Raw genomic sequence first — 24,209 nt, 5'->3', positions numbered from 1 at the left:
CCTTCGACAATACGAAGTACTTTATAATTTGGTGAATGTCTGTCTCTGGGCGTGTTTTTGATTTTGCAAAGATTTTGAAGCACAAATAAAAAAACCATCAAGAAGTACAGTTATCCTTTCCCCATTGCGGTTTTGATCTATCCAGGCCATGAGAAATTGAATGGAAATTTTGGAGGAGTTTTGCAGCAGCCGCAGGTGGCAAACGAAGAGCAGCAGCTGTCACAGAAAAAGTTCAGAAACTCAGAAATGCATAAAATAGATGTATAGTGTCATATAATAGGAACATATTTTATCTTTTAATACCATAAATATACTCAATTTCTTTTTTAAAGTTAAAAGAAAAGAAAAACAAATCAGACTTATTCTCTGGTACAAAGGGAGAGCCAAAAATATTTATACGGATTTCCAGATCACAGGGGGTGCTGTGCCCCTAACCCCAGCAATGAGGAAGGGATCACTATAGTTTGCCCCCTTCTTAGAAGGCTCTGGATTTCCTGGTGGTCTCCTTTCAGCCCTGCTTCAACTCCCAAGATCTAGATCACATTACGACCAGTCTGGACCACATTCAGGCTGGAATTGTGTGATGTTGAAGCTTCGCTCATTTGAGATCTGACTACTTACATCTATCTGGTCTCTCTCACATCTTACCTGTTCCAGTCCTTTACCAGAGAATCACACCTGAAAGATTTACAATGGGATTCACACCAATCTTTCTTGGCCCCTCTCCCCACCTTCTACGTTTTTCCTTATAAAAATGCAGTCAGTGACTTCTTCTTCATAGCATCTGAAGAAATAAAATATGCCTCATGAATATGCTCATGCCAAAATAAACGTTGTTCATCTTCCAGCAGCGCCAGAACTGCTGTTTTATTTTGCTGCGATGCTCCCCTTCTGGGACTAATTGTTAGGGACTATGTGTGGCGAGAGAGTGGGTGCCGTTCGGAAGTATTCGCAACTGGCAGGCCGGGGCAGGTCAGCGGCTTTTCCTCGGCACGCCTCCCTTTTGCTTTGGGACTCGGAGGGAGGGGGCCCTCCCTTTTGTGGTGGTAATTAGGGAGCCATGTAGGAACACTGGAGTCGGACGTCATCGCGGGAAAGAGAGGTTACATTTGGCACACCAGTTTTGGGCCGCCACCCCAAAGGAGGTGAAGGTGGGAGGCAAGAGAGCCAAAGAAGCAGAGTGGCAGCCCGACGTGGGCACCGTCAATATCTGTCCACCAGGGAGGCGGGGCCACAGTCCCGAAGGACAAGAGAAAGGGCTACTCTGCAACAACGGAGAACTGCTTAGATCACCGACAAAGACCTTGGAAGTCAAAAAGCTTCCATACCGCATGACGTCGGTGGCGCTGATGTACCCTGACAGCTTTCCCAGGCCTTTCCCCAGATTGCTCTCGTCCTGAGGAGCAGCCACGGCCTTCCTGTCCAGCAAGCGCTTGGCCGGCTTCCGGAACGCACTCTTTGGCTCCCCGGCCACTCTGGTGGGCCAGACCAATGAGAATGCACTTCCTGGGGGACTTGGCACAAGATGGCTCGGATTCTGTTCTTTGCCAGAGTGGCCTGCTCCGGCTCTCTGTTGTGCCTCATGGGCCTCCTCAGCCTTCTCCTTCCCCTTTGTCTGCCTCACTTCAGTGAACGCGCTGTCCTCCCCTTGGGTGTCCTTCTTAAGAAACACAGGTTTTCCTGCAACAAACTTCCAGAGAGCTCCTGCTGGCGTCTGCTGCCTCACGCTTCCCTCCCTGCTCCCGCCGTGGTGTTCTCGATGGAGGCAATTTGTCTTCTCCAACAAGACCGGTTTCCTGCTTTGGTTGCTCTCCGTTTCATTACCATTTGCTTTTCTCTGCACAGCCGCGTGACTGGCGTCATCTTTCCAAGGAGCCATTTTGACCTCTAGGTCCCTAGCCAAGCTGTGGAAGTTTGTAGGCTGTTCTGCTGACCTTCTTTTCACGGTCTTTGGGGCCCAGAGGCTTCTCCAGAGCTGAGCACCCTTTTCTGGGCCGCAGAAAAAGCGAGCGTGAGAGAGATATGTGTACTCCCATCGGAATTCTTGCTTGCAGCTTGGGCAACTCAGCTCTAAGAAAGAAGGTGACAACTGGTTAAGGGCGGCTGATCTGAGACCCGGGGGATGTTTCACAAGGAACTGGGGAACACATGCATTCAACCTCCTGCACAACAGAGACCACGTAAGGGAGTCTCTCTCAACTGGCCAACTATAACATCGGCAGGGGGTTATTAAAACCATTTTATGCAGGGGAAGGAGGGCGGACGTAATTTGCACAGATCCCATTTCCAAAATGAATCTGGCCAGTTTTATTCCCCTCAATCTGGGATTTTTGAAAATCGCTTAACCAGAGATCCTTTCACACAAATCCTGGACTAGAAGCGCTCCCACGAGAGCCCAACAGGCAAGAGGGGCTTTGCTTCCTTCCCTTCCACCCGTTCACTTTAGGTTCCGTGCTGTCCACGATGTCAGGGAGAATCTGCCCACCCGCCATTTTGTGCAGGTCACCCAGCCCTTTGTGGGCAGATTCTCTGAGCTTGACCATTGTACTAGTGCTAACCCCCCAAACGCGTTGCAGCCCCATGCGGCACACCCGTGAGTTCTACCTATAGCAGTGTTGGCGAACCTTTGGCATCCAGATGTTGTGGACTACAGAAATTCCCATCCAGCCCCTGCCAGCACTGACCAATTGGCCATGCTGGCAGGGGCTGATGTAAATTATAATCCATGACATCTGGAATTATAAAACCGCTTTCCCTGAGACCTATAGTGCAACACGGGTGGTATTATTGCCTGCCCATTGCAGGGAGGTTCCTTTTTGTTTTTAATTTTATATGTTGAACACGTGCAGCTATCCAGGCACAGCTGATCGGATTGTGGGATAATTGGCATGGCTGTGGGGGTTCGTTTCTGTATGCCTGTGCAGCTTCGCACGTGTGGCAGGCAACTAAAAAAGAGAGAAGCGTTTCTGTGGGAAGGCGTAAAAGCAACCCGGATTGTTTCCGTGGGCTCCAATCGCTTCCTGAATGGGTAAAGTGCACACATACAAATTTAAAAAAAGAAAGAAAATGACTGCAACCTGTCATGCACCTGCTGTGTGGAATCCACCTCAGTTAACAGAGATTGAGTTCAGAAGAGTGGCCCAAGAATAAAAATTAACACACCCTGCCCATGTATATGAAAGTAGCTTTAATAGTACAACAATAATAAACATAATATAATCATACTAATTAAAAAATAATAATGGTGATGATGACCTTGTCCAGAACTATGTCCCTTCTGGATACAACAGAGAAGTAAAAATAGGTGGCTCTAGAAATTACTAGAAATTCTATGGTTTTACCACAGAATTTCTCTTGATTCCTAGAGCCACTCTTTACCACAGAATTTACCATAGAAATTTTATGGTTTTACCACAGAATTTCTCTTGATTCCTAGAGCCACTCTTTACCATAGAATTTACCATAGAAATTGTATGGTTTTACCACAGAATTTCTCTTAATTCCTAGAGCCACTCCTTACCATAGAATTTACCATAGAAATTCTATGGTTTTACCACAGAATTTCTCTTGATTCCTAGAGCCACTCTTTACCATAGAATTTACCATAGACATTTTATGGTTTTACCACAGAATTTCTCTTGATTCCTAGAGCCACTCCTTACCATAGAATTTACCATAGACATTTTATGGTTTTACCACAGAATTTCTCTTGATTCCTAGAGCCACTCTTTGTCTTTTCCAGACTATACTCAGAAACAATGGTGATGTCACTGTTCTCTACCGTTTTTCTCCTACTGCCGCTCAGAGTGATGGCAGGCAATGACATTTGCTGGCATGCCAAGATATCAAGCTTAAGGAAAGAACGGGAAGGGGTGCCTGAAAAGGTGGAGTTTGAGATGAAGGCTGTCTCTAGACCCAAAGGAAGCCACGGCAGAAGCCTGAAGAAGAATTCATGAACAGCCTAAGGAAGGCCCTCAGTCCTCATAATGGCTACGATCCCTCCCTTCACTGGGGCTTATAATCCCTCCCTTCACTGGGGCTTATCTTGGTATCTGCAACCTTCACAGAGGTATTTCATAGAGAGAAATGGCAAACCCATTGAAAGAAAACAAGTTCAGAGTCCTTGTGTCGCCAGACCCTTACTCACCGCCCAGTTTAAGTGCAGGTGAGAACAGAGTCATTCAGACTTACTTAACTGGTATCAATCAGACCGAAACACTTTTCCTTGCACCACAGAAACCAGAGCCTTTTGTTTGTCTTGGCACAACTTCCAATATGGCACTTACTGTCCGGACTCTCGGGGCACTCCCCTGCCTGCTTCACCAGGAGAAGCAAAATCTGCCCCGGGCAAAAGGAGATGGGAATGCTAAGTGCAGGCAGGATCTCACGAAAATGCTCTTGCTGAGCATCTGGAAGCCCCACTGCCTCCTTTCCAAGCTGCAAGCCACCCCTAAGGGAGCTTGTCAAACCTCGGATCTGGAAATCACGGAAACTGTAGATTTGTTCTAAAGCCTTTAATGCAGAGCGTAGGTAACATTGTCAAAAGAGGAATCTGGCAATTCCCGCGCAAACCCACTATCTATATCCCGTTGCCCCCTCCCACCGAGCCAAATGGCTCCCACTCCCCTCTACAAACTACAAAGCATTCACTACAAAGCATTGCGAGCCTGGGAACAGTTCACACCTTCCTTTGGTAGGATCTGTGTCCGGGATACCCTGGGGCGCCGAGGGGAAGACGTCGGGCTTTCGCCCCACACCAAAGGATGGTACATTGCCTCCCCCTGCCCTACCTGCCATTTCGCACTGACAGGCTCAGTCCTGACAGAACTCCAGGTGGGGCCTGGAGACCTTTGTCTGTTTATCTTCCATCCATCGAACCATCCATCGAACCATCCATCAAACCATCCATCCATCCATCCATCTTCTACTATGTACCTACCTACCTCCATCCATATACACATGTACCCATCTATCATCCAGATATTCCATCTATCTTTCTACCATCCATCCACCTATCATCTGTCTGGTAATGAAGTTACTCCACTACAGTGTTAGAAAAAGTCACACTAGCCTGACAAGCTCTTTGATGTCCAGAGGCAGGACCAAAAGGTGGTAACCAAAAGGAAGCCCCAAACATGAAAGGCCAGGTGACCACATGGCAGGAAGGAAGTTTTCCTGAGAAGTAAGGAACAAAGGTTTGGAGATTCTGATCCAAACTGAGCTTGGGTGAGCATCTCCGAGCTCGGGGGGGGGGGGGAAGGGGGGGCTGAGGAAAGTCTGAAGGAACGGTGCCATTCAGTTGAGAAATATCTGTATTGAATGTTTTTATTTTATTTTCAGTAAAATCATTGAGAACTCAGCTGGTTTCAGAGTATCTGGAAAAAGAAACCAAGGTTTTGTAGAAACAAGCATGGCTCTCCCAAGCTTTTCATGATTTCGTGACATGGTGGCAGCGGTGGGACAAGGGGGTGTTCCAGATAAAGATGATAGCAAATGGTATATTCCTCCGCCACAGAACAAAACATGTTGGACCTTCTTTGTTGCAGAATGCTCTGCCTAGGTCCTGGGACCTACCCAGATGCTCCCTGCATCTGTGGACTCTTTCAACCTGGAGTAGACAACCCCATGCACTCACAGGCCCGGCTTTCCCCACTCACCGCTCTGGAATTGGCTACTGGCTTGAATTTCTCTGAACCCCAGAAGCCCGGAAAGTTCTTCATCGTACCAGACCAAGAGCTCCTCATTCCTGAATATAGTCCTGGTGGGGCGATAGTACAGCCGGCCGTTGTTCAAGGTAGCTTCGAGGTTCTGCTGCTTCTTGTTGGCAGCAGCCTGGACCAGCCTCATCCAAGGAAACCCACCGGGACTTGGCACGGCAGCAACATCTACCTGTCAGACAGGAAGCAGAGGCAGTGTGGTGTAGTGGTTGAAGTTCCAGAACAGGTTGTGGGAAACATAGGTCTGAGTCCCCCGTGAAAGCTTGCTGGGTGACCTTGGGCCAGTCACTTTCTCAGACTAACCTACCGCATTGGGTTATCATGGGGATAACATGGAGGCAGTGGTGGGATTCAGCAGGTTCGCACCACTTCGGCAGAACTAGCGGTTAAAATATTTGAATCCCACCACCGGAACAGGTTGTTAAATTATTTGAATCCCGCCACTGCATGGAGGAGAGAAGAATGATGTAAGCAGCTTTGGTTCCACACTGTGGAGGAAGGCGGGTAAACAAAGGAAATGAATAAATAGATTCTGAAGGCATCTCACGGGCCAAACCCAAGCTGGGTGAGCACTGGCATGCTGGGGGCTATGGTCAGCACAGCAATGAGGGTTTTCCTTCCACAAACTGGATTTGGTTCATGGTCTCTGCCTCCAGGTCAGTCCAAGGCAGGGTTGTCAGGGTCATGCGTAGTAGGAGCTTCAGGGCTGGAGACATGGGGGTTGTGGTGTTGTGCGAGCTGTAATGTCACTTCTGGGGGGAAACCCAGACATGGTGTTAGGCAGTTTGAGAAATTGCTGGTACTCTGTGGTTTTACAACTTACAATATATCTTGGGCAATGGATACACAGTGCCCAATGGCTTAAAACAGAAACGTATGCACAGAGAAGAAAGATGCAAGTGCTCTGTTAATGTGTAATAAAGTGCCTAAAACATACAAGCATATATGCTAATTCCTATATTTTACCACATATTTCCTAATACAGGTACAAATTTCATTTCCAAAAAAACTCTTTAAGAACAGTTAAGTCCTTTTTTAAATCACCAGAGTCCATAAAAAGAACATGGATTTTCACCATATATCTTAAATGTCCAAAACTTATAGAAAATATATACATGTTCCAGACCAAAATTATACATGTTGCAGCCCAGAACCCTATCTGCAGTTTTGCGGGATTTTCAGTTCTTCTTCAGTGGTACTGGAAGTTCCAAATCTGGTTTGTCCGGGGTCATTTGAGTGAATCTAAATTATCGATCTATAATGTTACATAATACTTGCTCTATAATGTTTACATAATACTCACATCATCCAAGTCAATTTTATGTTTACCAACGTCCTGTAATTCCACGTATATGAAATCACAGGGGCACAATACTACATACACACAGTTACATGTGTTACATGAGGAGAAATGATTCAACGCATATTTACACTTTGTAAAGAGATGTTGAAATTCTTTAATCCTGAAAGAGTAACCGCACGCCGTGAAGTGACCACATTTAAAATGGCCCTGAATCTGACTGAATCCCCATTCTCCTCCTGTATAAGTATGTCTGAATGCACTAACATTTGTCTTAGATTGGTGCTTCTATGACAGTGGTGGCGAACCTTTGGCACTCCAGATGTTATGGACTACAATTCCCATCAGCCCCTGCCAGCCTGGCCAATGGGCCATGCTGGCAGGGGCTGATGGGAATTGTAGTCCATAACATCTGGAGTGCCAAAGGTTTGCCACCACGGTTCTATGAAATGCTATGCGTGGCAGATTCACAGCCAGGAATGTCTGAACGGACATGCCAGCGATTCCTAGAGCCACCCAACGTCACATCTGGGTTTCCTCTGGAAGTGAAGCTGCAGTGAAAACAATTCCAACTTTTAAAAAAATCCAGTGGTGAAGGCCAAAGCAGGTCACTTGGCAGGCATAACTCTAGGCCTCCAATTCCTCTCACAACACCTTTCATAGACCTGTGTTACACCACTAGATACAAAATGACAAACTTCTTTGTGAGCTGCGGACCAACATTTCCTTGCTTGGAGCAACACCAGGCAACTAGACATGCCTTCCGCATGGCATCCCACAGATTGGGGACAGAATCCCACGCAGTCAGGAAGAAACCAAGCAGGATCACGAACAAATATGGGGTCAGTGAATGCCCTACCATCTAGATCAGGCCTAGCATGGCTTTTCTCTGCCATCAAATAGCTACCAGCTTATGGTGACCCCGTTGGGTTTTCAAGGCAAGAGATGTTCACAGATAGTTTGCCACCGCTGGCCTCTGCATCACATTTGAGCAAGGACTAATCTCAATTAAAGTTACCGAAACAGAGTTTCTTCCAGATGGCGTTTAAATCAAAGCCAATGAGGAGGAAAAGTATACTTCTTTTTCAGCCATAAACCTTTGTAGTATGAATCATAGAGTTGGAAGACACCAGAAGGGTCATTCAGTCCAACCCCCACCAGGCAGGAACAGACAACGAAAGCACTCCTGACAGGTGGCCATCCAGCCTCTGCTTAAACATTTCCAAAGAAGGAGACTCTGCCATACGCTGAGGCAGCTCATTCCACCATTGAACAGCCCTTGCTGTCAGGAAGTTCTTCCTAATGTTTAGGTGAAATCTCTTTTCTCATAGTTTGAATCTATTACTCCTTGTCCTAGACTCTGCAGCAGCAGAGAACAAGTTTGCTTCCTCTTCAGAATGACATCCCTTCAAATATTTAAACATGGCTATCATGTCCTCCCTTAACCTTCTCTTCTCCAGACTAAACATACCCAGCTCCCTAAACCACTCCTTATAGAGAATGGAATCCAGACCTTTTACCATTTTGGTCACCCTCCTCTAGACATGCTCCAGGTTGTCAATATCCTTCTTGAATTGCGGTGCCCAGGACACAGTATTCCACACTGATCAAGGTAGACTAGATTGGTACTATTACGTCCCTTAATCTAGACATTGGCTTTTTTAGCTGCCACATCACACTGTTGACTCGTGTTCAGCGTATGGTCTACTAAGACTCCCAGATCCCTTTCACATGTACTTTTGTCAAGCCAGGTGTCTTCCGTCTTATATCTGTGCATTTCATTTTCTTCCTCCTAAGTATAGTACCTTAACATGAAGAAGAAGAAGAGAAGAAGAGTTTGGATTTATATCCCCCCTTTCTCTCCTGCAGGAGACTCAAAGGGGCTTACAATCTCCTTGCCCTTCCCCCCTCGCAACAAACACCCTGTGAGGTGGGTGGGGCTGAGAGAGCTCCGAGAAGCTGTGACTAGCCCAAGGTCACCCAGCTGGCGTGTGTGGGAGTGGACAGGCTAATCTGAATTCCCCAGATAAGCCTCCACAGCTCAGGCGGCAGAGCTGGGAATCAAACCCGGTTCCTCCAGATTAGATACATGAGCTCTTAACCTCCTACGCCACTGCTACATGACGTATCTTAGTTCTGCTTTTAGCATAAGCCTTGGAATCTGCTCTGAGTAGAAACGTACATTAAAATACTCATGCTAACTGTCTCCACTCAAAGTGGAGATACAGACTGAGCCGGGGTTGTGGAATTCCTGGAAACTTGGGGGCGGAGCTTGGGGAGGAAGGGAACCTCCCAACAGAGTCCACGCTCCAAAAGCAGCCATCTTCTCCAGAGGAATGGATCTCTCCGGTCCGAAGATTATAATGCCTGGAGATTGTCAGGCACTTTCTGGAGTTTGGCAACACCCGGCTAAGCATCGTGCCTCCAGCTTTAGACATCACCACTACTGGGGGCAGGGATCTGGAGGAGACCTTGAACATCTTCCTACCTTAACAATGTAATGAATGTTCCTCCTCTCCAAGCACTTGAGCGCAATGAAAGCAACCGTGTCCAGCTTGGTATCCTGCAGCAGGCATGGCCCCAAAACTATTTCCTTGGCAATTTCTTGCGTGGTGTGAACCGTGACCAGGGCATCAGGGAAGGGGTAGTGCAGAAGTTTGCTGTCGCTCGCCCAGAAGCCCTTCGGCAAAAGCGGGAGCTCCATCAGAAACCTGCAGGGAGAAAAGGACCAAAAGGACGGAACCGTGTGCTCCTCACGACCATGTGGCGCATTTTGTCATATAAATACTTTTTTAATGCACTGTTGAAGGCTTTCACAGCTGGAATCAACTAGCTGTGGTGGGTTTTACAAGGTATGTCTGGTAGTTCTTGCTCCTAATGTTTCACCCGCATCTGTGGCTGGCATCTTCAATGGCGGTTTCTGAAGATGTCAGCCATAAATAAGAACATAAGAAGGAGCCGGCTGGATCAGACCAGAGTCCATCTAGTCCAGCACACTGCTACTCACAGTGGCCCATCAGATGCCTTTGGGAGCTCACATGCAGGATGTGAAAGCAATAGCCTTCTGCTGCTGCTGCTCCCGAGCACCTGGTCTGCTAAGGCATTTGCAATCTGAGATCAAGGAGGATCAAGATTGATAGCCATAGATCGACTTCTCCTCCATAAATCTGTCCAAGCCCTTTTTAAAGCTATCCAGGTTAGTGGCCATCACCACCTCCTGTGGCAGCATATTCCAAACACCAATCACACGTTGCGTGAAGAAGTGTTTCCTTTTATTAGTCCTAATTCTTCCCCCCAGCATTTTCAATGTATGCCCCCTGGTTTTAGTATTGTGAGAAAGAGAGAAAAATGTCTCTCTGTCAACATTTTCTACCCCATGCATAATTTTATAGACTTCAATCATATCCCCCCTCAGACGTCTCCTCTCCAAACTAAAGAGTCCCAAACGCTGCAGCCTCTCCTCATAGGGAAGGTGCTCCAGTCCCTTAATCATCCTCGTTGCCCTTCTCTGCACTTTTTCTATCTCTTCGATATCCTTTTTGAGATGTGGTGACCAGAACTGAACACAGTACTCCAAGTGCGGTCGCACCACTGCTTTATATAAGGGCATGACAATCTTTGCAGTTTTATTATCAATTCCTTTCCTAATTATCCCCAGCATAGAGTTTGCCTTTTTCACAGCTGCCATGCATTGACATTGAAGTCTTTAAATTATGCATGGGGTAGAAAATGTTGACAGAGAGAAATGTTTCTCTCTTTCTCACAATACTAGAACCAGGGGGCATTCATTGAAAATGCTGGGGGGAAGAATTAGGACTAATAAAAGGAAACACTTCTTCACGCAACGTGTGATGGGTGTTTGGAATATGCTGCCACAGGAGGTGGTGATGGCCACTAACCTGGATAGCTTTAAAAAGGGCTTGGACAGATTTATGGAGGAGAAGTTGATCTATGGCTACCAATCTTGATCCTCCTTGATTTGAGGTTGCAAATACCTTAGCAGACCAGGTGCTCGGGAGCCGCAGCAGCAGAAGGCCATTGCTTTCACATCTTGCTTGTGAGCTCCCAGAGGCACCTGGTGGGCCCTGCAAGTAGTAAAGAGCTGGACTAGATGGACTCTGGTCTGATCCAGCAGGCTCTTTCTTATGTTCTTTGGGTGCTCTTAACCATTCCTTTTTGCTGGTGGAAAGCGAGCTTTTCCTCAGCTTTCACCATTTCAGATACCAAGGACCTTAAATTCAACAGGTGGACTTTGATATAAGACCACCAATTCTTGGAAAATCTAGGATTAGCAAGTCTGTGGGGGATTCCGCACAGCACAAATATAATGTCTTTAGCATGTTATAAATAGCATTTTGGGGAAGAATTTGCCTGGGGATCCCGTGCACATGTCAGTTATCTTTTTCATCTTTCTTCCTTTCTGCAAATTTTGTGAGCAAATAAAGAAAAAACTTTAAAAACACACAAAAAACAATAATGCCAAGAAAAGTGGAAGAAAAAAGGAAGACTCAGCATCAGAGAAATTCACTCCATCAAGGAAACCACATCGGCTCTCAGTTTGCAAGACCTGGTGATTGCCAGGATGACTCACATGGTCAGCGTCGTGTTGGGAGTGGCTGGAAGCACATAACACACGTGCGCTCACTCTTTTGAATCGCAAGAAGAGTTTTCCAATTTTCCAACTCTAAACTCCAATTAAACTTCTGCCATCGGCCACCAAACATTCATTTCACAACTTCAGTTGCTCTTAAAAGTTGGGCTGTTTCTCAGATCTGGTTCAGCCACATGCATCATTAAGAGATATACCCTGCATCTTTAAAGCAGGCCTACTCAGAAGTAAGTGCTACTGCATCCTGAAAAGAGCACTAATTTGGGAGAATTGATAGTTTTCTCTGCCAACAACAGGTCTGACATGATAACTGTAACGTTTCAAATTAACAAAACCCTTACTGAGTCCCTAGAGAGGAATTTCAGAATGTCTTCGCAGTTCAGGCAGCTGCCATTTGGTTTCTCAGCGTCATAATTTTCCTCTGGTAACCTCATTAAGACATTGCTCAGACTTTAGCATTGCTCCCTTGTCATTTATTAAACCTAGCAACATTTAAACAGAATAAATTAAAAATTGTGCAGTAATTTTCACGTTCCACCTTTCTTGCTGCATGCTAAAAGCAGGTTCCTTCCACTCGAGGATGCAATCCTAAATTATAAAGGCCTCTAGGGTATGAACGTCGCACCTATGAACCCTCGAACAGTGAGGGAGTCCCGTTCCCTCATTCATTGGAGTTTGTTGCCCTGACATTGGATTCCCTGCCCACTGCTCTGCGCAGAGGCGTAATTGCCACGGGGACAACCTGGAACAAACGCCCTGGGCATCCCCGTGGAGGGGCCACAAAAATTGCCCCACACTTCCGGGAAGGGCATAGCTGGGCCTTGGCGTGATGTGCACATGTCACGCTGAGGCCCACCCACGCCCCTCCTCCTTCCTGGGATTCGCTGGGCCTTGGGGGGGCAGGAGGTCCAAACCCTCTCCCTTCCCCCCCCACCCGCCCCAGCCAGGCTGCTTCTTCAGGCGGCAAAGCAGCTGGCTGAAAAAGCTTTTTTTCAGCTGGCTGCTTTGCTAGCAGGAAAAGGTATGGGGGTGGAGGCGGGGCCGCAGGGGGAGAAGGCAAGGCCATGGGGTGGGGCCGGGGCAGCGGGGGGCCGCCCAAGCTGTATTGCCCTACAGCGGCCTTTACTGCTAGTTCTATATAAGCTGGTGTACAATAGAAGGTAAGATTCACTAGAAAAAGGAAAAATGCTTGGGAAATTGAAAGAATTAGATTAAAAAAATGAGATAAACTGACAATTAAGATAGCCACTGCCTTCAGATTGCAAGACTGGAACAATATGGTTACGAATAGAATGCTTTCGACATCACTCATTCATGGGGTTCCCATAGGAGGCAGTGTTGGACTAATATTTGGGAGACCCTGGTTTGAATCTCTGCTCATGCCATGGAAACTCACTGGATGACCCTGGACCACTCACCTTTTCTCAGCCTAACCTACCTCACAGGGTTGTTGTGAGAAAAACATGGAAGAGAACAGAATGATATAAGCTACTTTGGGCTGAAAAGCGCTTTACACATGAATTAATTAAATAAATAAGTCGGAAGTGATTTGACAGCACATCACACAGCACTATTGAGGCCATGAACAGGGGCATACCTGTCAGAGGGACATGTTGGGCCACATGCCCCCAGGCACCACTCATTTGATCATGTGGGGGGTATAAAATCACCCCGCACACCCCTCTGGCAGAGAGGCACCCCCGCCAGGCGCTCCACCTCCATTGGCTGTAGCGGCCCTGTCCAGGGCTGGGACAGGCACGCCTGCCCAAAACTGCAACCTCCCCGGCCCCCGACAAACGAGGCCGAGAGCTGCCGCGGGCCTGCCGCATGCCCCTCAGCCCGGCTCCACCAGATCTGCCTGGGACAGTCCGCAAGGACCCTACACACCAAGCCTCTCCTGCGGCGTGAAGATGACCTCCACAGCTGACTGGGAGGCTGTAAGTGGGGCCGGGTAGCGGGGAGGCACAGGGCGGGGGTGGGGGAACCAGACTTTGCGCCAGGTGCCATGAGTGTGTGTGGAAAACTCTGGTCTTGCCCTGGGCACCGTTTTCTGACGGTATGCCTCTACCTCCACCCCTCACCAACAGGGGACAAAATGTTGTGTGTGTGTGGGGGGGGGGAAGCTTAGTGGGAAGAGTGACCAACAGAAGGAGGACTGAGTTCCCTTCCCATCTCTTCTGCCCACTCTAACCCTGTTACTCAGCACACAGGTGCTTCAGGGGATTTTCTGTGGTGTATTCTGACAGGTTGTTTAGTCCAGTTCTATGTTACCAGAACAATCATATGTATTGTTCTCTGGAAACCACTGGGTTTAGGCGTGGGGTTACTCTATATAGGTCTGAACTGCAAATACCACATCTCAATCCAGTAACAGATGGCAAAAGACATGCAAAATAAAGGGTTTTTTTTAAAGGCACAGATTCATAGCATTCAGTTAACAGGAAATAGCATCGCAAACTCATTTTGACATATCTGACCATATATGTTTAAACGAAGCTGTATTTTCTATCAGGTCAGAGCTCTGGTTAGCTGATGTGAATTAGAATAAACCAATACGGCATTTGTCCAGCAGGAACAAAGAAATAACTGTACAGCTGCAGGGTTCTCTACCCTATCCCCCCAAATAATGTTTTACCGATTAAAAAGATTCCCAAACAGAACTCTGTTTGGTTTTTTATAATTATAGATCATTTTATATATATAATATTATTATAATATATTATATATTATAATATATTATATAATATTTTATATATATATATATATATATATATATATATATAAAATTATTATTATTATTATTATTATTATTATTATTATTATTATTATTATTACCACCCAGTGGCATGAAATTATATATATACATATTACCCAGTTGCATGAAACAGGCTGGAGCAGTTAACCTTTCCAAAGCTGTTAACCTTTCCATTTCTATCCAGTCTTTTGATATGCAGAATTGCTCTGTGGTTTATTCAAGATTTAATTCCCGTGTTCCAAATACACCCAGATCCTCTGCAGTTGCGAGAAGCAACAACTGCCCATTTAAATGCCGGCGCTATGCATAACTTGTAATAAAAGCTGTTTGGATTTTGTGGCTGTTGGAGGGCTCATCTTAGACAGCCAGTTGTTTGAAATTACATTCTCTGCTGCCCGTAAGCTTCTAAAAAAAAATGATCTCCGTGACTACCTCAACTCAAAAGTAATGAGAAACTTGAAAAGATCTCTCCTCTTTATCATATTTTATTGATTTTCCTGCATAACTGCAAAACAATTTAAAGCAATTGGATGGGTGTACTCAGCAAGGTAATAATAATAATAATAATAATAATAATAATAATAATAATAATAATAATAATAATAAAAAAATCAGTCCACTTCTAGGAACTGCACACATTCTACGCAAATACCTCTAATATCCTAGGTCGAATTCCAGACGTCCCCTATGATGGAATTGTAAATTCACCTGCAATATAGGTAAATTTCCCTTGCACGGATGTGTTCAGCAAGATAATAATGATGATGGTGATGATTATAATAATAATGTTGGTGGGGATGATGATAAAAATAGTAATAAAAATAATAATTTTAAAATAAAAAAATCAAATCACCTATGGTGGAACTGTAAATTCACCTGCAGTGTAGGTAACTGTCGCTCTGCAAGCAGGGCCGATTTGGGACTCCTCGATCCGGCAACGCTTCGGAACTGGATCCGGCCGTGTCCACTGTCCGGGCAGCGCGGCGCAGTCCAAGCGGAGGGCGCTCTGATCCAGCGCGGCTGCCCCGGGGCTCCCTACTCCGGATTCAAAGCCGGGGGCGGACCGACGGGCGAGGCGGCCAACCTGATTCCGCCCCAGCCAAAAGGAAAAAAAGAGACCACACTAGAAATAGGGGGGGGGGGGGGGGGGAGGCGCGGCGGACGCCCCTGCGGTCCCTTTCCGGCGTTGCAACGCTGGGGCTTCCTCCTGAGTAGACCTCCCACCCGAGGCTCCCGCCCGCCCGCAGGTGGGTCCCCGACGGCCTTACCTGGTGCGCCCCAGGGTCCCCAGCCGGTGCGCCGCTCCGCTCCCGAGGCAGAAGCAGCCAGCTGGCCGGCGGGGCGGGGCGGGGCGGAGCGGCGTGGGGCGCCTCCCCCGGGCCGGCCCTGCCGCAGGGGAGAAGGGGGTCTCTGCTGCGCCTTGCCCGACGGCGCCCCGTCCCCTCCGCCCCCAGCCCAGCCCAGCCCAGCCCCTGCCGGCGGGGAGGGGGGCAGCCGGTGCCAGCCGCCTCCTGCGCTGCAAAGGGCTGGCGTGCCAGGAGCTCTGCTGCCCCCCTCCCTGCCCGGCCGGGTGCCAGTCGTCGGGGCGGGGGCGGGGAGGAAGCGGGAGATCCCCCGAATGACGGATCCGCGCAAGCCCCGCACGCGCGCCTGGCTCAGGAGCAGACTGGAGCGAAGGCTTCCCACCCGGGCTGCTCGTCGTGGGTCGTCGTGGCCGCGACCTCCGGGACTCCGCACGGCCCGGACAGACCGGAGCTAACATTTGTCAAAATCTACCTGCTTCATCACGATTAAAAAAACAAAACTAAACTAATAGATAATTTTATTATAATTTTATATTTTATTATAATTTTATTATAATTTTATATTTTATTATATATTTTTTATATTTTATTATAATTTTATTATAATTTTATATTTTATTATGATTTTATTATAATTTTATATTTTATTATTATAATTTTATATTTTATTATAATTTTATTATAATTTTATATTTTATTATGATTTTATTATAATTTTATATTTATTATAATTTTATTATAATTAGCGGATTGATATTGTATATTGATATTGATATTGTATCAATTAGTTTTATTAACATTTTGTTAAATAATCTTATAAATATTTAATGAACTGAATTGATAGTGTGGTTTTATTCGTTTTAGTGCTATTTTATTGTTTAATTGAATTACTCTTATTAAATAAATTTGGTAATATTTTGTTCATTCATTTATTGATATTTTATTAATTTCTTTCACGGTATATAGAACTGCATATACTTGTCGATTACTTTAATGAATTAATTTGATGTATCTTTAATATCTCCAATAAGGTTGGAGTTCAAATCAGTTAAGCCCCCTAATAAGATTCACAATTAAAGTTGCTCTTATCCCAACTGCCAGTTAACATTAGTGCAGAAATGCAGATCCGTTTCATACTTAATTTGGATGTGGATTATATCAGATTCAGACAATATCAGGTCAGACGTTCATTATAATTACTCTTTTCAGCTGTGAACATTGACATGACTGTTGTGTTTACTTGTTTTCAATTCTTAGCTCTCTTATTTTCCCCCTATATTTCTTTAGTTGGTTATGTGTGTTTGTGTGTTTTCCTCTCCTGTTGGACTGAGGACTGGCAGCTCTGCTCTTCTGATTGACAGGCAGTCCCATTGATGGAGTCCTGTTGGATGACAGGCTTCATAATCCCTGATGGATGGAGGGCAGAGGGGTAGAAATCCACTGGGGGGGGGGGGGCTCTGGGTCACAAGAGGATCCATGTAAGAAGGCATCATCATATAAAATATTTGCATACACACATTTATAAAAAGCAGACTACAGAGATCTGTCCCCCTGGGTAGCCCCGCCCTACATGCCACTCCCTTCTCAAAGCCTTCCCAGTTGGATGCCAGAGCTACAGCCTGCCTTGTGGGAAGAAATACCGAATGAGCTCTTTTTGGCTGGGGGATCCTGTTATTTAAGAACAAACATGGATAATTCTGGATACTAAATTGTTGACGCACATTAGTACATTTAGTATTTTTAAATATATATATTTGCAATTCAAGACAGATTTTTTAAAACAAACCTTCCTGTTTGCCTTTTTTAACCCTCTCACCCTTTAGATCATCCTCCATCCCACCTGTATTTTTGTGTGCCTTTTTTCAGAGCTCACTTTGGTGGGGAGGGGGGTGGGCAATTGGTAGCTTTTGATTTTGAAGGTGCCTTTAAAGGTGCCTATAAAGGTGCCTATGAAGTGCCTTTTCTGTAGACTGCACAATTGCCACTGGGTGGATATCTAGGAAGGGAGGGAGTAAGAAAGAAGTTCCCAGCTTTGGCAAGTGAAACCCCGGGGGTTTCTTTTGGGGAGGGTGAAAAGTCTGGGCTTTGTAGCATTCTACCTTTCCACTGATATGCTCAAGGTGTTGAACAGCCCTGGGATTAAATGGACAGACGTATCTTTGGAGTGGGAGGAGGTAGTGGTGGAAAATATTTGTGAGGAGGCAATTGGAAGGAGGCAACTCCCGGAAGGGAATTTCAGGAAAGGGGTGAGAATTGAGGGTGTGGCGGGAAAGGGGAGAAAGTTGGGGGCATGTTGAGGGAGAATGGAAGAGGGAGTGAATGGACGAGGGGGAGAGCCATGAGGAAAGGCGGCGGGGGGGGGGGGGATATTTTAAAAAACTTTATCAATAAAGTCACAACCCTTTTTCTCACTCCTAGGCTCAAATGCAATGGGTGACCTGTGAAAGTTCCTGGCCATTGTGCCACAAAGTTGTATTTATAATGTGGCACTAACAGCACTTTGTGTGGTGTGGAGAAAGTCAGAGTGTTGGTTATTATCATTATTATGATTTACTTTTATTTAATATCACAGCTGCAGTTCTTCAGCTAGTAGTGGACCTTTCGTTACAATTCGACCCTCACCCAGAGGCCTAGGAAGTTGTAGTGTATTGGCGTAGTATTTGGGTTGATCCCAACAGGGCTGCCTTCTGAATCTGACAGATGTTGATTTTTTACCTATTTGAAGATTTTCCAAGTGCTGCCCCCGTGCTTTCAGAATGGTGCTCGGGGTGCCGATTACCACTGGGACGACCCCAGCTGGTTTGTGCCATAGACGCTGAATCTCAATTTTCAAATAGGGGTATTTGGTGACCATCTCATTTTTTTCCACTAACCCTGCTGTCCCCAGGTGCTGTTATCTGGCAAAATATTTATTAGTTAAGAATAATACATTATCATTGAATTTTGAGCCACTGGTGCAGTTATTATTACAAATCTCCAGGTGGGGCATGGAATTGCAGCGGATTCCCAGGTGGCAGAGACTGGTTCCCCTGGAGGAAAGGGCGGCTTTCGAGGGGGACCGCGTGGCACCACATCTCTGCTGAGCTCCCTCCTCTCCCCATTCCCTGCCCTTTGCAGGCTCTGCCTCAAACCTCCAGGAATTTCTCAACCAGGACTGTAAACCTCTGCAGCACGGCCGTCAGTGCCCACTGCCCAGGCTTTGGAGACTGTGTTTACATTTCAGAAAGATGCTTTGTTTTCCAAAGCCGGGAAACTAAATCAGTTTGGTCGACTCCAGTGTGTCCGGAAATGTCCTTCCGGGCCCGTCATCTCTTCAGTTAGGGTTGCAAGCAGGGGACAGCGGTGGTGAAAGGTTGCCAGATCTAGGTTGGGAAACTCCTGGAGTTTGGGGGGTGATGCCTGGGAAGGACGGGGTTTTCAGCGGGGTATAAAGCCATAGAGTCCACCCTGCAAAACATCTGTTTTTGCCAGAGGTGGGGGCATATATACAAAAAAGGGTGTCCCGGGCAAGCACTAAAAATGTGCGTGCACCAACATTTGACACCCATCTTTTAGAGCCTCAGCTATGCAGGCCCACAAATTGTATCCCTCCATGCAGCTGCACCAGCACCAGATGGAGGCGGAACGTCAGGAGAAAATGCTACCAGAACACGGCCATACAGCCTGGAAACCACACAGCACCCCAACCTAGAGGACGGCTGCCACTCTGAATGGACAATACTGATTCTGATGGGCCAAGAGGGTGATTCAGGGTCAGGCAGCCGCTACAGTTCTAGAGCCCTCTGCAAGGGAAAAGAGTCTGACGAATCTGGAGCAGAAAAACAGGCATTGCAGGAAGGTGGGAAACAGCAATCATGGATACGGAAATGTGCGGAGAAAATATTTGCCTTCCCCATCACAATTCAGGGAGCCCTGAAATGGGAGGGAAGACAGCATGGAAATGTTTTACACCATTGAGAAACTTCCTCCCTGAATCCCACTTGAGCTCACTGAAGTTAGAATCATAGAGTTGGAAGGGGCCACACAGGCCACCTGGTCCAACTCCCTGCTGGGCGCAGGATCAGCCTAGAGCAGTGGTGGCGAACCTAAGGCACGGGTGCCAGAGCCCTCTCTGTGGGCACGTGCGCACAGAGTTTGTCATGTGGGGGGGGCGAGAAGAACTAAAGCGTGATCCTTTACCTGGGAGTAAGCTCGGTTGCTGGCAATGGGGCTTGCTTCTGAGTAAATCCTCCTAGGGTCATGATTCACCCGTTCAAAGTGTTGCATGGTTGCTACGCCAAGCTTACTCCCGAGTAACATGTGCCGTAGAGCCAACCTTTTTTTCCAAACTGAAACCTCAGTATTCAGGTAAAATTGTGTTGGCACTTTGCAATAAATAAGTGGGTTTTGGGTTGCAATTTGGGCACTCGGTCTCGAAAAGGTTCGCCATCACTGGCCTAGAGCATCCATGACCAGTGTTCGCCCAGTCGTCGCATTCAGACAGCCCCAGACAGCCTAGCAGAGATTTCATCCTTCCCCTCATTCCAGAATCTTCTCAATCACCAGTGCTGCAGCATTCAAGTTATGGGAATATCTGATCCCTTTTGATGTCAACCCCCTCTGTAATGCTCTTAATGAGGCTCGCATAGCAGGCGGGCAAGACCTGCCTGGCCCTTATTTGTTTCTAATTGCTCCCGAAAAAAAAAAAAAAGAGAACTCGCCTTCCCCTCCTCCCCGTCCACTTTCTGCACCTAGCAAATGATTTCTGGCACAGCTGGTACGTAAAATAGAACCGTCAACTGTCTTGTCACAATCCAATAGGCCCTGAACCAGGACTTGCTACATTGCTTTTGAAAGATGTCGTTCCATATAAATGCCTTTAACGCCTGGTAGAAAATTCTTATGAGCACATTGACAAACGAAATCACCAGGGTTCTTTGATTAATGTCCAAGTCAAGTGAATATTGGCTTGGTTTGATGTGGGGGGAAGGGGGGGGGTTAAGATTTTTAATGGTTGTGAAAAAAATATTTGCAACAATCAAAGAGAAATCAGACACTAAAGGAACTGGAAGAGGAGTCAAGAAAGAGCCAGTCTTTAGACAGGAAAGGGCAGAATAGAAGTCCAATAAAATAAAACATAAAATAAATTTGTTTTGGTGGGATTTCGCATGCTGCAAAGAAGATGTTGCAATTTGAGTCATCGGGTCGGGCGTGATGTAAAATTCTTTATCTACATCTCCCCATCTGCTGAGATGGTTTGGAGCAATGGGATAAACAGCTCAGGATATTCTGTGCGTACTTTAAAAGGGGGCTACTTGCTTTCAATGTGCAGTTCTGGATGAATCTGAAAACAGCTCCTTCCGTTTCTCCCCCATAATCCACACAGAAGTATTTACACCAGGTCTCCCTTTTAAAATATCAAGGCACTGTACAAGACTAAACATTGTTTTAAAAAATTAAACAAAAAAGATACAAGGATAAAAATAGTCCCAGGCCATAGTCTGTTCCATATTTTTTATTATTTTAACAACTAAGTTTACAAATAATAAAATAAAAATAAAAATCAATCAGCAATCATAGCCATCACAATCCAAGAACAATTATAATAAACACACAACTTTATATAAATTAATCTGTGTCAGTATTAATTATAAAATGAATAGATATTCATAATCTTACTCATAAAGGAGCCTAACGTTGACAAATGTATTGGATGAGAATAACTTTAACAATCATTTTAAAGAGTAAGTTCTTCAGACATTTAGGAAATTTTCCAATCCTAATACATAATTCCCAAAGGGATGCAATGACCAAGGAGACGCTCCCAGCCAAAGTGAGTCCTGCATGCCCATTGGTGGGCGACATTCCATCCCTCCAGTTTCTCCATCCCCCTGCCTGCCCCCAAGGCTCCTAATCCACCCCGCCCCCTTCCAAAAGAAAGCTAGGCCACCAGCTCTGACATCACATGACCTCCAGTGGTGGGATCCAAAAATTTTAGTAACAGGTTCCTGTGGTGGTGGGATTCAAACAGTGGCGTAGCGCCAATGGGGCTGGGCGGGGCACGACAGGGGCGTGGCCGGGCATTTCGGGGGCGGGGCATTAATAATTTCTCTGTTACTGTAAAAAACTCTTACTGTTAAAAAAAGTTCCTAATTTCCAGCTGGTATCTTTCTGTCCATAATTTAAACTCATTATAGCAAGTCCTATCGTCTACTGCCAACCAAAACAACTACTTCTCCTCTAATTGACTGCCTGTCAAATACTTAATACTTTCAAATACTTAATTTTGTTTCTAGAAATCAAAAGAAGGATACTTTCCTTAAACAAGGAACTTTACCTTATTTCTAAAACATATTTTTAAAACAGCCCAACAGGGAGAATTATCCCGTTTTCTACCTTCGCTAACCAGCCACATAGGAAACAACAGGACTTTATGATGTTTGGACCTAATGGGATTTCTAACGGAAAAGCGGACCCAATTAGTAACCCCCTCTCGGCACACACAAATAATTAGTAACCCACTCTCGGGAACTGGTGAGAACCTGCTGGATCCCACCTCTGATGACCTCCATGGGAGAGACTATGGCCTTTTCCTAAATCTGGAAATGTGCATTCGGACCAGGTCTCCCAGAGCAAGGGGAATGTGGGAAGGACTGAATTTAGTTGAAGAGAGGCCCTTGGCTTTCCACTTGTGGGGCCCTCCAAACCCCCCACCCTCATGACAAGAGGAAGACAGGAGAGTGTTTTGAGCAAAAGCCGAGGGTGATGATGGGCATTTCAAACCCTGCAATCCACAAACCCTCCTCTAAAGGACATGAGATATTATTGTTTAACTTCCCTTGTAACTGGGGGGGAAAATGCATAAATGTGAAAATTAACACTGTGAAAAACTTTTGCCACAACCAAACTTTGTAAACGTATTGTAGGATACGTAGGAATTTTTAGGACAATGAATCAGTATGTTTACTGTTACATTCTTTTAAAAAACACACCCTTAAGTTTACAAATGTTATTGCTTGGGAAGTGTTAATGATTGTGACTACCTGACAGTGATGCTGCAGGACTGTTAGATCCTACTTTATGTTGCCGTTAAACACTTGATTTGAAAATACATATTAAGAAATAGAGACACTACAGTGCGTTATGACAACATGTGTAAGAAGGCCTATGAAAGTGTCAAAAATATTATACACCTTGGCTGGAGGTCGAGGCCTTATGCTTCGGCCTGCTGAGCCTATAGGGCAGTGGTGGCAAACCTTTGGCACTCCAGATGTTGTGGACTACAATTCCCATCAGCCCCTGCCAGCATGGCCAATTGGCCATGCTGGCAGGGACTGATGGGAATTGTAGTCCACAACATCTGAAGTGCCAAAGGTTCGCCACCACGGCTATACGGAAATCCAGTACTGCACAATAGCCAGAGTAAAAGAGTGCCCACCGGGGCTCATTGAGGACCACCTTCACTGTGCTATTTGATCATGCCACCTAATTCTGGCTTCTTAGCTCTTCGCTGCACACATCGACCTGTTGGTTTTGATCAGGACTTACACCCCTGTGAGCAACACATCAGGATTTATGTATCGTTGGGGAAAGCAGAGCAGCACCCAGGCCTGGTGGGAGACCCTCGGGGCCATTCCGACTGCCACGAGGCAGGGACGAAACATCAACATGCAGAGCCTAACAACAAGCCAAGACTTGAACGTGCCCCGCAGGGAGAAAGCCGGCCAGCTCTGCCAATTCCTTTCATTCCGACGGATTCTGCTTTGCCCATCTTCCCTGTGGCTTTAACTATTAATTAGGTCAGCCGGCCCCAGTATCCACTCAGGAGCAGATGACGGGAAGTCATTCATAATTACTACAATAACTTCAGGAGGGCTGGTGACCCTTTCACAAAACGGCCCTGGCAGCAAGCAATGCGTGGACTTATGCAAAGCAGCTGTTTGCAGTACGGTAACGGCGCACAGCACCCAAACATACCACAAGGCCACATTTTATTTATTTATTTCCTTCATTTATACCCCATCTTTCTCCCCCATGGAGACCCAAGTGGCTTACATAATCCTCCTTCTCTTTCACTTTATCTTCACAATAGCAACCTGTAAGAACAACCCTGCTAGGATGGCAAAGCCCAGAGTATGTGGAACTGGCCAAGGTCACTCAGCAAACCTCTGGGGCAGAGTGGGGATTCGAACCCGGGCCTCCCAGATCCTAGCCCATTTTGCTACACTGACTTGGCAGCAGAAAGTCAGTGTTGAGCAGACTGCCACATGAGTGCCTTTGTAATATCAAGTATGATTTTTGTGTGTGTGACTATCTGGCAGGATGGTTCTAGAATCATGTTTGCAGAAACCAGTGGAAGAACTCTTGTGGCTTAGTATTCCAGTAAGCATTCCTGGGTCTGGCTGGGATTGCCCAGACTGGCTCCATCTCAGAAGCTAAACAGGGTCAGCCCTGGTTAGAATTTGCATGGGAGACCACCAAGGATGTCTAGGGCTGTTACACAGAGGCAGGTCATGGCAAACCACCTCTGAAAAAGAGTTTGTAT

The 24,209-nt window shown here is 46.2% G+C and overlaps 1 protein-coding gene across 2 annotated transcripts; it reads right to left on the bottom strand.

The window, feature by feature from the left end:
* ZNF488 (zinc finger protein 488) lies at positions 1 to 15,690 on the bottom strand. Of its 2 annotated transcripts, none has more exons than XM_048506240.1 (5): positions 15,650 to 15,690; positions 15,235 to 15,465; positions 9,506 to 9,728; positions 5,658 to 5,889; positions 1 to 2,070 (listed from the first exon to the last, which is right to left on the bottom strand). In XM_048506240.1, exons 3-5 carry the CDS (start codon positions 9,719 to 9,721, stop codon positions 1,085 to 1,087), a joined length of 1,434 nt encoding a protein of 477 aa, XP_048362197.1. In that variant the 5' UTR covers positions 9,722 to 9,728; positions 15,235 to 15,465; positions 15,650 to 15,690; the 3' UTR covers positions 1 to 1,084. The 2 variants fall into 2 exon arrangements, with proteins under 2 accessions (XP_048362197.1, XP_048362196.1); XM_048506239.1 differs by having other exon boundaries at positions 15,258 to 15,465.
* Between the last annotated feature and the right edge of the window lie 8,519 nt (positions 15,691 to 24,209).

Source organism: Sphaerodactylus townsendi, linkage group LG08 (genome assembly GCF_021028975.2).
Source record: "Sphaerodactylus townsendi isolate TG3544 linkage group LG08, MPM_Stown_v2.3, whole genome shotgun sequence".
NCBI classification, from domain to species: Eukaryota; Metazoa; Chordata; class Lepidosauria; order Squamata; family Sphaerodactylidae; genus Sphaerodactylus; species Sphaerodactylus townsendi.
Note: the sequence above shows the minus strand (reverse complement) of the source record. Positions and strands in the feature narration are given on the sequence as shown.